The sequence below is a fragment of the Ciona intestinalis genome, unplaced genomic scaffold (assembly GCF_000224145.3).
Source record: "Ciona intestinalis unplaced genomic scaffold, KH HT001083.1, whole genome shotgun sequence".
Lineage (NCBI taxonomy): Eukaryota > Metazoa > Chordata > Ascidiacea > Phlebobranchia > Cionidae > Ciona > Ciona intestinalis.
The window spans coordinates 33,806-49,104 of record NW_004191404.1 but is presented as its reverse complement, the minus strand read 5'-3'; the positions used below and the strand labels follow the sequence as shown (position 1 = coordinate 49,104).

The window sequence follows — 15,299 nt, the reverse complement described above, 5'->3', positions numbered from 1 at the left end:
GTGTATGAATACACCATGTCTGTCTGGTGTATTAGAAGACACCCATTTTATAACTCGACAGGGAGCATGAGGTGTATGAATACACCATGTGTGTTTGGTGTATAAGAAGACACCCATGTTATAACTCGACAGTGAGCATGAGGTGTATGAATACACCATGTGTGTCTGGTGTACAAGAAGATACCCATATTACAACTCGACAACGAGCATAAGGTAAAAGCATTTATTATTCCGCATTAAAGGCATAAAAAAAAAACGAACTAAAAACAAAACAAATCGGCAGTTTTTCGATAAAAATTCTTGCGTAAAAATACGGCAGTATTACGTCATAATGGCAGTACATGCGTCATAAAACAATAAAAGATAAAAAGACATCACTTCGAAATTCCTCGTTGGAGAATAGAAGATAAAAGTGCTTTTCCTTTTAAAGCAAATTCGATTTCTTTTTCATCAACATTTAACTTGATCTGAAAAAAAAAATATTTTGTCAAATTTGGCGACATTAGTTAAATTTTGGGTGATATTGCTAAAATACAGTTACACTCATATTTGTCAAACATACGGAACCTCATTGATTAATGTGGTGAATTCAATATACTTTGGTTCTGCTTGTTTGTATAGACACCTAACAGCAGGGTAAAATCCGTTTAGGCCTGAAAACTGGGACTCTAAATCACATAAAGCCAATTCTGTTTCATGCCTATTATAACTGTACGCCCGTTGAAAGTGGTGCAACCAATTCAAGGTTACTTTTTTTGACACTTAGTAAAACTAGCTGTCAAAAATACTGAAGTGTCGGTCAAATACAACTTAACTTATATAAAGTAAACACAAGCTAAATTGTAAACCAATCACCAAAAGCCTTTGAAATGTTAATATAAAATAAAAATATTTCGTTTATTTACACTAACAATAAATACCTTTGCAAGACGTGGCTGTTTATGTCGACGTAATGAAACAAGTCCTCTGGCTTCAACAAGGTCGCATAGGGAATGAAATTCTGATTGACTTACTGCAGATACTTGTCTGTCCTTGCATATTGTAGTGTATGTTTCTCTAAGCTGTAATAAAAAATAATGTTATTTTATGTTCGTTGTCGAGTTATAACATGGGTGTCTTCTTATACACCAGACACACATGGTGTAGTCACTAGTCATACACCTCATGCTCACTGTCGAGTTATAACATGGGTGTCTTTTTATACACCAGACACACATGGTGTATTCATACACCTCATGCTCACTGTCAAATAATAAAAACCTAATTATTACATCAAAACACAACAGTGACCGTACCTTTCCCAAAGGAGCCTCGTAACTTTTCGTTTTCTTGCACAGTAGTAGCAACGAACACACCACCAACTTTTGTTGTAACGGAAACGCATCGTCCGCCTCTGTGGCACCACCATGTGACGAGTAAACATTGCCATAAACTCCGTCCATCACTGAAGAGATTTGTCGAATTCCGACTTTTGTTGTTGATTCTGAAAAAAGTAATTTTTATTCCTATTTCTAATATTTGGGTTCCAATTATAACAAGTACAATTATTATAAATAAATACAATTTTACATTTTATTTTTGCTTCCGAAAAAAAGTTTTTGTTTGGAAATATTTGGGTCTTAATTTCCAGTGTTGCCAGTCAGGAAAGATATTGAAAGAAAAAGAGTTGCCAGACATAAAATGAATAAATAAGTAGTCTTAAAAAAATATTTAGGAAAATTTTGAAAACAGTTTGGCTTTAATTGGTATAAAATTTATAAAATAACAGAATATTCACAGCAAATTTCCTGTGTTACCGAATGAAATTTTATGTGGTGTGACCAGAAAGATACCATTAATGTAGTGTTTCCAGTCAAAAAGCTAAAATTTTGTGTTTCCAGTCAAAAACTGTGAAAAGAAAGTTTTTTTTCCAAATAAATTGTGTGACCAGATAAATAAGAATAATATAGTGTTGCCAGTCAAAAAAAAATTGTGTTGCCTGATAACAAAAATTTAGTGTTGCCAGTTAAAAACTCACCAGCAGTGTTGCCGAGAGAATTAGTTTCTACGAGTTCGACAGCCCTACGACAAACGTCGAGCGCTTTACGAGCGTCTCCAGATGTGGCAGCGATTTTACGAGCGCAAAATTGAACGGCCATTGCGTCGACTACCTTGATGTCATCGTGGCCACGCGATGCCTGCATGGGAAAAATTAGAGTAATTTTTAATTTAAAAGTTCAAATAGGAATAAAGTGCATTTAAAAAAAATGATTATTAAATAAAACGAAAAGAATGAAAACTATGAAAAGTCGAAACATTGTTAATAGTTTTTAAATGTTTAAAAAAAACAGTGATAATCTTAAAATAATTACAGAAACTTTTATAAAATTAAATAGGTTTTATTTTTTTATATATTATTAATAGTTTTGCTTTTTTAAAATATAACGAAAAAATGCAAAAATTGTAACAAATGTCAATAGAAATATTTAACAAATTAAATTTTACCTTAGAAATACGAGCTTGTAAAATATTAGCCAGCTGGTCTTTGCTGTACGGTTTAAAATTGAGAAGTTTTGGTTTACATTCTAATCGTGCTTGGAGTCTGAAAGTTACGAGAAAAAAATTTAGTTTAGTGTATGTGATTTAGTATTTTATTGCTAAAATTTTTTAAAAAATACCAAAAAGTCTCATTGAAATGGTAATGTCATTTTAGGACAGCAATAATATATACTGTGGGGTAAGATGGGACACAATAGCACAAAATATCCAAATATCCTGATCCTGTTTTAAACAATTAACAATGGTCTATAAGAGTCGAGAGGATATGGTTTATTGGTTTTATAACTCTTTAAATTTCGTTTCGTTTACTATCAAATGAAACGAAAAATAAATGAAAAGGTGTCCCATCTTCCCCCACCCTAATATAATATATTTATATATTTCTTTTAGTAAACTATTTGTTGGACTTTTTTTTGTTACATATTTCCTGGCACTGAATTCGGAGTGTTATTTCGTTACGAGAATCGTCCCACATTATGAGCACCAGATGAGGACCAGATTTATGGATTTATTACAGTTATTGAATACACAAGAATCCTATCCATAAACTGAAATTTGTAAACAAAAGTGAGAAAAACGAGAATTTAAAATTCACCTCGGTAAAAAGCACTGGTTTAGGACCAGATTCAGGGAATTTATTATTAGTTACCCAGTAGTTTTAATATACATCTGGATTCTAGCATTTTTAACAAATTTTTAATAAATTTTAAAAAAATCAAAAATTTACCTCGGTAAAATACGGTCGGTCAGATCTAGAGAGTTGGCGATCCCGATCAGAATGACTTTGGAATTAGGAAGAGCTGACCATCCAAACATTGTGTAAAGAACTTCATGATTACGACTGTCAAGCTGGTCCATCTCATCCAAGAGGAGTAAGCTAAAAAAAATTAAATACCCAAAAAATTAGAAAAAAAAATTTAAAAAAATAAAAAAAATTGTGCAATTAAACATTTAGTAAAATTTAATAGAAAATATTCAGAAGAAAACTAAATTAAAATAAATGAAAGTTTTGAAAAACAATGAATTGAAATAAAAAAGAAAAAATAGAACAAACAAAGGTTATGTAATAGGCTATTGTTAAATTATTTCATTAAAAAAAAAACAGCAGACAAAATATTGTTCTTTTTAAAATCAATTTTTAGAAGATCTTTTTCAGTTTTCACACTCACAGTACACTTGGTAGCAATTACATATTTTTACAAATTACAGTTTGATTTTTTTAAATTTATATTTTCTGGCAATTGTGCTGACGTAGCTACCAGGCCTAAAACATGTTTAAAATACAACAGAAACAATTTAGAAAATGTTACTTATTCTATCTAAAAATATTAACAAAAATCAAATTAATTAAAAATAATTGGAAAACCCAACCAACAAAATCTAACAAATTAAAATAATTTAAAACAACGAAATTCTTGAAAACACAAATTGCAAAAATACAAAATATTAAAAAAAATTACATAAACAAACTTACATCATAGATTCTCGCGTTGTAAGATCATTTTCAATAAATTTGAGCGCTGTTCGTGCAGATTTTGACTCCTTACTGTTGGCCCCCATTTCCGTTGCAATTTGTTGGTATATTTGTGACGCCGTGCGTACTGACATACAATTGATGGAAATAGATTGAGCTAGTTTCGATGTCACCTGAGTTTCAAAAGGAATTTAAATTAAAATACAATAAAACTATACGTTTAAAAGGTTTATATAAGTTACTTGTAAATGACCACTTTACTATTTTGACAGATAATTTTACAAAGTGTCAACAAACAATAACCCTAAATTGGTTGCACCACTTTTCACAGGTGTTTATATAAGTTAAGTGTTATTTGACCGACAATTTAGTATTTTTAACAGGTATTTTTACAAAGTGTCAACAAAACAATACTTTTTATTTGGTTGCACCACTTTTTAAAATACTGAAGTGTCGGTCATATAAAACTTAACTTATATAAACACCTGTGAAAAGTGGTGCAACCAATTCAAAGTTATTGTTTTGTCGACACTTTGTAAAACTAGCTGTCAAAAATACTAAAGTGTCGGTCAAATACAACTTAACTTAAATTGGGTTATTGATTTGTTTATACTTTTAATTCTCAATAACAAACACTAACTCAACAAAAATAGAATTTCCCAGCCATTAATCATAGTATAATGAATGTAGCCAGACAGCATGCCCTAATTACATGGCATGACCCATATAATGGATTACAGTTTCCTAATCTTGTGAAAAATGCTGCATATTTGTCCTGGGGGAATAGAACAGTCAGGAAGTCAGACAGGATATCGTGTAAGACCTCATTCCCGCTGTCGAGCTATACCATGCGTGTTTTCTTGGTGTATACATATATGCATGCTCACTGTAGAGTTATAACATGGGTGTCTTCTTGTACACGAGACACACATGGTGTATTCAAAAGCCTCATGCTTGCTGTCAAGTTATGACATGGGTGTCTTCTTATACACCAGACACACATGGTGTATTCATACGCCTCATGCTTGCTGTCGAGTTATAACATGGATGTCTTCTTATACACCAGACACACATGGTGTATTCATACGCCTCATGCTTGCTGTCGAGTTATAACATGGGTGTCTTCTTATACACCAGACACACATGGTGTATTCATACGCCTCATGCTTGCTGTCGAGTTATAACATGGGTGTCTTCTTATACACCAGACACACATGGTGTATTCATACGCCTCATGCTTGCTGTCGAGTTATAACATGGGTGTCTTCTTATACACCAGACACACATGGTGTATTCATACACCTCATGCTCACTGTCAAGTTAAATCTCACCTTTGGATCAGACAAAGCTTGCGAGAGACAAGCACTCTTCCCAGTCCCGGGTGCTCCGGAAATATAAAGACTTCCAGACTTTTTCGTCTCCACCAAATCTTCGATAAAATCTTCAATTTCCTTAAGTTCGGATTCTCGACCAATCAAGCGCTTCGGAGCAGCGTTGTGTAAAGCGTTCTTTACTGAGTTGAAAACGGCAGCTGAAATGTTCAATTTAATATTCTGATAAATTCTTTTTTTTAAATAATTTTATTTTTTATAAATAATAGTAAGTAAAATCAAAGTTTTTTCTATGATTTTAATAAAGTAAATAGCAATATTAACAAAAGTTTCTACTTCTTGGTTAGAATGTTTATTTTGAAGAGATCAATTAAAATATTGGTACAGTGTGGCTTTTTTAATATCATTGCAAAATATTTATTTGAGGTAATATTGTTTCAGTTTCTTTTTGTTTTTGTTAAAATATTGTACATTAGGACCTCGCTTTCGTACAAAATTGTTTGTTTACAACTAAAAATTAATACAGATTAAAAAATAAATAAACATTATTCTAAATTTTGAGAACACTGAAAGAAAATTCCAAAAATAAATGGCAACACTGAAAGCTTACTTTTGTCAAGTTTTTTCGCTTTTTGTGTTCGAGGCGTTTTTACAGACGTCGAAATAATTTCAAGATTTTCTTGAACTGGTGTTGGGGTGTTGATTATGACATCACTAAGGGGTTTCTGAACCGGGACGTTTTGTAACTCTCGTAAAACAACGCGGGTGCCAAATTGGGGAACTTTTTTCGGCGATTTTTTTGGAGATCGAACTGGAGGTGTGTTTTCCTCATTTTCTTCATTATCTTGTTTCTTCTTTTTATTTGGAGATGTAACCTCTGTTTTCGGAGCTGAAATTGCTCTTTTGGGAGAAGATTTTTGAGGTTTCGGCGATGTCTTTATCTCTGCAGAGGTTTTTAGCGGTAGTTTTGGAATAGGAAAATCAAATTTCCGATCCAAGAGGACAGAGTTGAGTCTGTTCTGAAGAGCAGAGGATTTGATGGTAAATACAGGATCTGAGGACTTCTTTTGCTCCGGGGATCGAAGAGAGAGAGCTTTAAGAGGCGATAAGATACCTCTGCAAAGAGCAGTTGATGGTTTTACATTTTCCCGGCATCTTTTGACGGGAGAAACTGGAGAAAGTTGAAAAATTTCTTCTAAAACCGATTCCTCGGTTAGCGAACTCTCTTCCACGCCGCTCGTCCAGAGTCCGAGCCTTTTTCTCGCAGTTTTTGAGAGAGCTGACTGACTCTCTCTTGCTTTCTCTTTGCGACGAATAGAATCTGACGTGACGTATTTTTTCCCACTTCTTGTGACTCGGCACGACATTTTGATGACTGGGCACTTTTTAGCAAACTTGTTAGCAAAAAAATCCAAAATTGGTAAAAAATTAAAAAAACAAAACCTAAAGTTTCTATGGAAATAAAAATAGTTAAAGCAAAAACAATGCATATGCCCAGTTTACATAACTACTTAAATTTTTCCGCAAGTATTATCATTTATCAACCGTTATAATTGTCTCTTTAATTACAGTAGCAAAGATTAACGAATACTTTAAACGAAAATAAATTCGATTAAATAACTCTTAAACTTTAATTGCATTTAATACCGCGTCCATTTCAACATAAATCTATCCGTTAACTGTAATTTAGGTTCTCGATTCTATACTACAAAAACATAACTATACGCGCGTACTAAGTAACATGCAGAAATTAAAACTGAACTAATGAATCGAAATACCGACCAGATCAAATATATAGCCCACTAATACATCCTTACACGTGTAAATGACTTCATTTATTGCTACAGGCTGCACGCCCACGACATAAAACGTTCACCAGATGCCCCGCGTCGAATTGGCCGGCGGGAATGTTAGGCGCTTATTATTGTACGTCACAAAAAACGCCCGATTGCCGCGAACTTTTTCTTTTCGCGCCATTTAAGATTTTAACATGCTAACCACCGCAGTGACAATTAATAATTTGGGCGGAATATTACAAAAGTTTTTTTTAAATTTTGCAACAGAACAAAGTGGTTTTTAAAAAATTGCTTAATTATAGTTTATTTATAAATATTAACTTATTTTTCACTTCTAATATAAATCGTATTAATATTTATTTTATAATAAAATATTTTATATAAATCACCTAATAGACCAAATACAAACATAAACCAATAAACAGTAAAAATCTTCGCAAATTGCAAAAGTATTTTGTATCTACACTGCAGACATAAGAATTTCACGTTTCAAACCAGACATAAGAAATTGACGTTTCAAAAAATTAGAACAACAAAAGTATAATAGACGCGCGATTATAAAACGCAACCTATTTTTCACACAAAGAGATTATTTCTCGGAAGCTGTAATTAAGTAAAGAGGTCACTGGCTCGATTTGATCAAACAGTTAATAGCAGTTTAAATTTATCGCTTTTGATCGCAAATTTGATTGTTTGTGAGATATCGTTTTTCTCACCCAAAAAAGACGGTTAGACCAGAGACCAGTATACACGGACTCCGGGTTAGACCATATACAGTAGGGTGGGAGAAGACGGGACACCTTTTAACTCTATTTTCTCGCCCCATTTGGTAGTAAACAAAGAAAATTCAAAGAATTATAAAACTATATGCCCACGACTCCCACAGACCGTTGTTAATTGTTTAAAACACGATCAGGATGTTTGGATAGTATGTGATAAAGGCCTAAAGGTGTCCCATCTTCCCCACCCTACTATATATAGAAACAGAGTAGTCCAACTGCCATCATTTTGTTTCTAAAAGCGAGTAAAAGCGGTGACTTTCGAAACGAATTTAAACGAACTTGTTAGGTTTTGTTTGCAATTTTCTTTTGTGGAAGGCGTAAACCATTATTGTGGAAACACGTTCCTTCCAAGGTGTATTTTGGTATCAATTTTAGTCATCATGTTAAGTTTTAAAATGTTTTCTCTTGTTGCGATCTTTATGCAGAACTTGAACACTTAAACATTCGTTAAAATACTGTTCGTTCTAGTATTAGTTAAACAATTTTAACAAGAAATGCAAATCGGACAATATTTTAGATTTGAACATTAATGTAAGCTATATGCGTGGCAAGCTGGTTGGTTGCACTCTATTTGACAATTTTCCTCAAGCCGTTTTACCCGTAGCCTATAACGATTTTCGTTTTTCTGCTATTTCTCTTCGTTGTTTTATTTTAATTCATTAAATCTTCGTTATCATCTTCGAATAAATAAGATAAAATACATGTTATGTTTTATGTACTAAACACAGCACTCGGGTACTTTAAAACTCGTTCAAATAATGTTTATACTGGTATTACACGCGTTTTTGCATCTGAACGACAATTTCGGATTTTTACTTGCGGTGTTAAAACTTTAATTCCACAACCGCATGTTGTCGCTAGTAAACTGTTTTTTGCCAACAAACGGCTCATTTGTATTTGTGCATGGGTCAGGGGGTTCTTTTTTTACACCTTTTAATTGATGTTAATGATATTCTTGTGAATTGCTTATTTTTGTGTGCACGATTATGTATTTACCGATGTAAAGAGCAAGCAAAATCACCTGATTTTAAAATAATCATATATGACGTAGAAAATGCTTAAGATAAATATGAAAAACATTGGTACGAACGACCACACATTTCAAGTGTGTGTAACCGCCTGAACGGCATAATTATAAAACCCCGCAGCACTGCTTTACGTTCGCAGACAAACTATCCCAGACAGTCCAGTCACCTATAGGTATTATAATCGAAACAACTGATATATACGACATTTGCCGGGGAAAGACAACCAAACCGTGCGGCAGAATGCTGTCCAGCAGCTACCGCACATTAGCTATGACGACCTTGCTGCCGCCGTCGATCCCCAAATACCTGCTTACCGAACTTCCATCACAAGTCTAACGCTACAGCAACATACCCTCCCGAGTGGTTCATCCCTGCTCTGTGACACTTCGACAGGTCGGTTACGACCCATCGTCCCATCGATCGAGTTGGCGTCGAAAGGTTTTTGACGCTTTCCATGGCTAATCTCCGAGAGATTTACGTGGCACCGCATGGGATCCGACATCGCGTCGTGGGTTCGAACCTGTCTTGCCTGTCAGACGTATAAAATCCACAGACACACAACGGCTCCGAAGTGGCAACTCGAACCACCAGGACGTCGTTTTGAGCATGTACATGGGGACATACCGGTGTCATCCGGCTTTCGATACTTATATACTAAGATGGTTCGTTTTACACGATGGTCAGAAGCAGTCCCCATGACTGACGCCACTGCAGCCACCTGTGCCCAAGCATTTGTAAATGTCCAAGTTGCTCGATTCGGTATTCCTCTACGTATCACCAACGATAGAGGCAGGCAGTTTATATCCAGCCCGTGGAATGCCCTATCAAAGTTGCTTGACTGTCGCCTGTCTCACACAACATCGTATCACCCACAAAGCAACGGTATGGTGGAACGCCTTCACCGGCGACTCAAGGCTGCTATCAGATCTCGACTTACAACGTCCCCTTGGTATGAGCTGTTACAAGGTTGTGGTTTTATAATTCTTTGAATGTTTTCTACCGAATGGAACAAAAGGTGTTCCATCTTCCCCCAATCTAGTATACACTTGATTTTAAATGTGATTTTTTTTTCAGCGATTTAGACAACCCATGGAAGAAATTGCTGTTAAACAGTTTTGTTAAAGAACACATACTCGGCCACTATGGTAGCAGCATCGAGCTTCGAACCCCCGCGCTAGCCGCTTTCCCACCAGATTCACACTAACCAGATTCATCCTAACATTTCTGCCTAAGCATTTTGCAAAAAAACATTAAACCTAAACTTGATTTTCTGTATAGGTTACCTATATAACTTTTTATGTAAAAAAAAATTAAAACCAATTACTAAATAGAATAGATACCGTAATTAAAACCAATAGATAACTTTGCAAAATGAGCAAAAACACCAAAACTTTATGATGTACTTTATAGATAATTTATTAATATGAAGAATTATAGCAAATGTAAAAAGAAAATAGGTGCATAAAACACAGTCAGTTTAAATACAAACATGCAGCCTATATGCAGGATTTTCATTTTTTTAAAAACGTTAAAATCTTGATGTGATGTTAATTTCTGAAAATGGTTTGTTTTTTAAACTAAAACGTTTAAACTGAAAATCGTATCATAATATATGGGTTGTCATGTTTGTATTGAAATTGACAAAAAAAGAAAACAAATGCAGAAATAAGAATAAATTTACTTTACATATTTAGAGCAATAAATATATAGTGGGGTGGGGAAGATGAGACACCTTTTTATTCAATTTTCTTGTCCCATTTGGCAGTAAACAAAGAACTTTTAAAGAATTATAAAACCGTACCCTCATGACTTCCATAGATCCCTGTTAAAAACAACGATCAAGATATTTGGATATTATGTGCTAAAGCTGTCCCGTCTTCCCCCACACTACTATATTCAACATTTAAAAAAAACAAAGCAGTTAAAAATTGAAATCAGTTGTCAATTAATTTTCTTCTCTTCATCGAAAGTTTAAAATTATTATGGCCGTCGTTAAAACTTTGAGTAAAACTATCGGCAAGGTCTTTTCTACCAGCGTTTGTGAGTGCTTTCGTAAACCTGTATATAATAAATTGATAAAGTAATGTTCTTACTTTATCCTTGCGTGGCGGGAAAACGACAGTCGTAAAACAAGGGTGTTTTGTTTTATACACCTCGTGCAAGCTTAAGAGTTAGTATTTCTCTTTTTTGATGTGTTGCTGATAATTTGGTAGCGTGCTAACCACTTTGCCCGGCACTGTTTATCAATAACATTTATACACTAAATCGTAGCCACCACAGTGAGCCTTGAACCTAGGAGCCTCCAGTTACGAGGCACACACTGAATCGTAGCCACCGCAGTGAGCCTTGAACCTGGGAGCCTCCAGTTACGAGGTACACACTGAATCGTAGCCACCACAGTGAGCCTTGAACCTGGGAGCCTCTAATAACGAGGCACACACTGAATTTTAGCCACCACAGTGAGCCTTGAACCTGGGAGCCTCTAGTAACGAGGCACACACTGAATTTTAGCCACCACAGTGAGCCTTGAACCTGGGAGCCTCCAGTTACGAGGCACACACTGAATCGTAGCCACCGCAGTGAGCCTTGAACCTGGGAGCCTCCAGTTACGAGGCACACACTGAATCGTAGCCACCACAGTGAGCCTTGAACCTGGGAGCCTCTAATAACGAGGCACACACTGAATTTTAGCCACCACAGTGAGCCTTGAACCTGGGAGCCTCCAGTTACGAGGCACTCACTGAATCGTAGCCACCACACACATACTTACACTTGAATACAGTCTTGATCATTCATATGCATTTGCGCCCATTTACGAAGCATCCTAAATGCTTGTTCCTTACAGTTTAATGGATAGTCTTTCTTTAACCTGAAGTAAAATGAATTGATAAACCAAAAGTCATGTCTGCTTATCCACACACTGCAATAGCTTCAAAAGCACGACTGTAAGCATGGGAGTGGCAACCATGGATAAGTCACTCAAGTTCCCACCCACGAGGATATAAATGACCAAACCAACTAAAAGTCATGTTTGACTATTAACACACTGCAATAGTTCTAGCTACCTACATGTCCATAAAGCTAGTACTTAAACCAAGTACATATCCAATTTCCATCCATTGTGAACCAATTCGTGCCGCGAACCCCCACAAGTTACTGTCACGAAAAACTCCTTCACCTGCAAATAGTATAACATGGGTGTCTTATACACCAAACACACATGGTGTATTCATACACCTCATGCTCACTGTCAAGTTATAACATGGGTGTCTTCTTATACACCAGACATACATAGTGTGTTCATACACCTCATGCTCACTGTCGAGTTATAACATGGGTGTCTTCTTATACACCAGACACACATGGTGTATTCATACACCTCATGCTCACTGTCAAGTTATAACATGGGTGTCTTCTTATACACCAGACATACATAGTGTGTTCATACACCTCATGCTCACTGTCGAGTTATAACATGGGTGTCTTCTTATACACCAGACACACATGGTGTATTCATACACCTCATGCTCACTGTCGAGTTATAACATGGGTGTCTTCTTATACACCAGACATCATGGTGTATTCATACACCTCATGCTCACTTTCAAGTTATAACATGGGTGTCTTCTTATACACCAGACACACATGGTGTATTCATACACCTCATGCTCACTGTCGAGTTATAACATGGGTGTCTTCTTATACACCAGACAACATGGTGTATTCATACACCTCATGCTCACTTTCAAGTTATAACATGGGTGTCTTCTTATACACCAGACACACATGGGGTATTCATACACCTCATGCTCACTGTCGAATTATAACATGGGTGTCTTCTTATACACCAGACATACATGGTGTATTCATACACCTCATGCTCACCGTCAAGTTATAACATGGGTGTCTTCTTATATATCAGACACACATGGTGTATTCATACACCTCATGCTCACTGTCGAATTATAACATGGGTGTCTTCTTATACACCAGACATACATGGTGTATTCATACACCTCATGCTCACTGTCAAGTTATAACATGGGTGTCTTCTTATACACCAGACATACATGGTGTATTCATACACCTCATGCTCACTGTATTAAATATGTATACATGGGTGACTCTTCTTATACACCACATACATGGTGTATTCCTAAATTGCCAACCCAAAGTACAAATACAAATGAATGGAAAATTCCCAAAAATAATTGCCCACAAAGTTACATACATGGTAACTCGTAAGCGGGCACAAGGTGTTTGAAACAGAACACCCGTGTTGTAACGACTGTCGTTGCCTCACCATGAGAGGATAAACAAGTTACATTCAACACAAACCTAAATCTCCAAAGTTTAATTTGTTTTCTTTGTCGTCTTGTAACATCATGGGTGTTTTACACTGTTAAAACAAAACAATAACCTTGAATTGGTTGCACCACTTTTCACAGGTGTTTATATAAGTTAAGTTGTATTTGACCGACACTTCAGTATTTTTGACAGCTAGTTTTACAAAGTGTCAACAAAACAATAACCTTAAATTAGTTTTAAAAAAATCCTTTTTTTACCTCAAGTGACAATAAAACTCCATCAAGATAATTCCATTGTTGTTGAATAGAAGCATCTGTGACATCACAATGCTCTTCAGTGACATCACCATTACTATCATTGTGACTTCGTTTTAATGAAGATTGCTGTATAGGTGGATTCGAAGGCAAAAACGATTCTAAAAAAATGGAAATTTTTTGTAACTTATTTATACTTGCGTGGCTGAAAAATGACAGTTGTTATAACACGGGTGTTCTGTTTCGTACACCTCGTGTGCCTGCTTACGTGTTGAAATGTATGTAATTTTGTGGATGATTACATTTTCTGGTTTTTTTCATTTTTGTTGTAATGCATGGCCGATAATTTGGACAACCCATTAGTGACCACTGGGTTGGAGCAATTGCAGTTAAGTGTCTTGCCCATGGACACATACGCACACAATGGTAGCAGCGACAAGCCTTGAACCTGTTATTCGTGCCCAGGGACACTCACGCCCACAATTGTTGACCACAGAGTTGGAGCACATTTACCCACAATGGTAGCAGCAACCTCTGGACTAGACGCTAAGCATGTATAAGCTTCAAGGCCCGTTGTTGCTACCATTGTGGACGTATGTATTCTTAGGCAACGAATTTCTCCAACCCAGTGGTCACTAATGTGTTGTTCTAAGTAGCAGCCATACATAAAAAAATAAACAAAAAAATTAATCACCTACAAAGCTACATACGAGGTAACTCGTAAGCTGACACGAGATGTATGAATATCCGTGTTATAATGACTGTCGCTTCTAGCCACGTGAGAATAAATCAAGTTACATTTATTCATTTTATAGAAACAAATTAACACTAAAACTCAAGCATTTGGAGAAAGCTCTACCAGTGTAACATTTATTATATATTTTATGATTTCTAAAAGAGACTAGGTGTAAGCCTTAAAAGAGACCACAGTGAGCCTTGAACCTGGTAACCCTTAAGCTTATTTATGGAATATATTACCTTCACAATCGGGGTGAATAATTTGATAAAACGTAGCATGTCCGTGAACCACTTCGGTGACTTTGGGATTCTTTGCCGATATCGGGAAACTAAACATATTTATGAGTGGTGTAAATTAAATAAAAGAATGTAACTTATTTTTTTGTGTGTGGCAGGCAATGACAGTCGTTATAACACGAGTGTTCTGTTTCATACACCTCATGCCTGCTTACAAGTTACCACGTATGTAACTTATTTATCCTCTCATGGCGGGGCAATGACAGTCGTTATAACACGAGTGTTCTGTTTCATACACCTCATGCCTGCTTACAAGTTACCACGTATGTAACTTATTTATCCTCTCATGGCGGGCAACGACAGTCGTTATAACACGGGTGTTCTGTTTCATACACCTCGTGCCTGCTTACAAGTTACCACGTAAGTAACTTTGAAGGAGACTGTTTTGTACATACATAAATACACACGCCGACAATGGTAGCAGCATTGGGCCTTGAACCCCAAATCTTTGGGTTGGAGCACAAATACTAACATACCTTTGATAACCGTCCTCATCGGGATGAAACTGTTTATGGAATCGACCAATCAGAACTTTTTCTTCAAGGTGTTTTCGATAAGCGTCAGTATGGGCGTCCAATCGAATGTCTCCAATTATCTAAAGACAATTTGATTGGTTAGTTTAGTCTTGACTGCCACTTGTCACAAATTCGTACTATATTATACGTAATGTATTGCTACACCCTATGTCAGCAGTTTCCAAACTCAGGTCAGACTGGTTCAGGTAGTTTCAGAGAGTCCGCAATGAAGCAATGA

At 35.9% G+C, this 15,299-nt stretch overlaps 2 protein-coding genes across 2 annotated transcripts in view; both read right to left on the bottom strand.

The window, feature by feature from the left end:
• Nucleotides 1-209: 209 nt before the first annotated feature.
• LOC100182084 (cell division control protein 6 homolog) lies at nucleotides 210-6,816 on the bottom strand. Its single transcript, XM_002119494.5, has 9 exons — nucleotides 5,954-6,816; nucleotides 5,344-5,543; nucleotides 4,013-4,185; nucleotides 3,266-3,415; nucleotides 2,485-2,581; nucleotides 2,018-2,177; nucleotides 1,296-1,483; nucleotides 921-1,061; nucleotides 210-467 (listed from the first exon to the last, which is right to left on the bottom strand). Exons 1-9 carry the CDS (start codon nucleotides 6,708-6,710, stop codon nucleotides 375-377), a joined length of 1,959 nt encoding a protein of 652 aa, XP_002119530.1. The 5' UTR covers nucleotides 6,711-6,816; the 3' UTR covers nucleotides 210-374.
• A 3,523-nt stretch (nucleotides 6,817-10,339) lies between these two features.
• Nucleotides 10,340-15,299, bottom strand: part of LOC100184450 (p53-induced death domain-containing protein 1-like) — a 14,934-nt gene continuing 9,974 nt past the window's right edge. The window contains exons 12-17 of the mRNA XM_009862843.3: nucleotides 14,490-14,578; nucleotides 13,515-13,672; nucleotides 13,288-13,348; nucleotides 12,019-12,127; nucleotides 11,720-11,818; nucleotides 10,340-11,007 (exon numbers count right to left, since the gene is read on the bottom strand). Of these exons, the coding sequence (XP_009861145.2) occupies nucleotides 10,884-11,007; nucleotides 11,720-11,818; nucleotides 12,019-12,127; nucleotides 13,288-13,348; nucleotides 13,515-13,672; nucleotides 14,490-14,578 (640 nt within the window). The 3' untranslated portion in view covers nucleotides 10,340-10,883. The remainder of the gene's footprint in view (nucleotides 11,008-11,719; nucleotides 11,819-12,018; nucleotides 12,128-13,287; nucleotides 13,349-13,514; nucleotides 13,673-14,489; nucleotides 14,579-15,299) is intronic.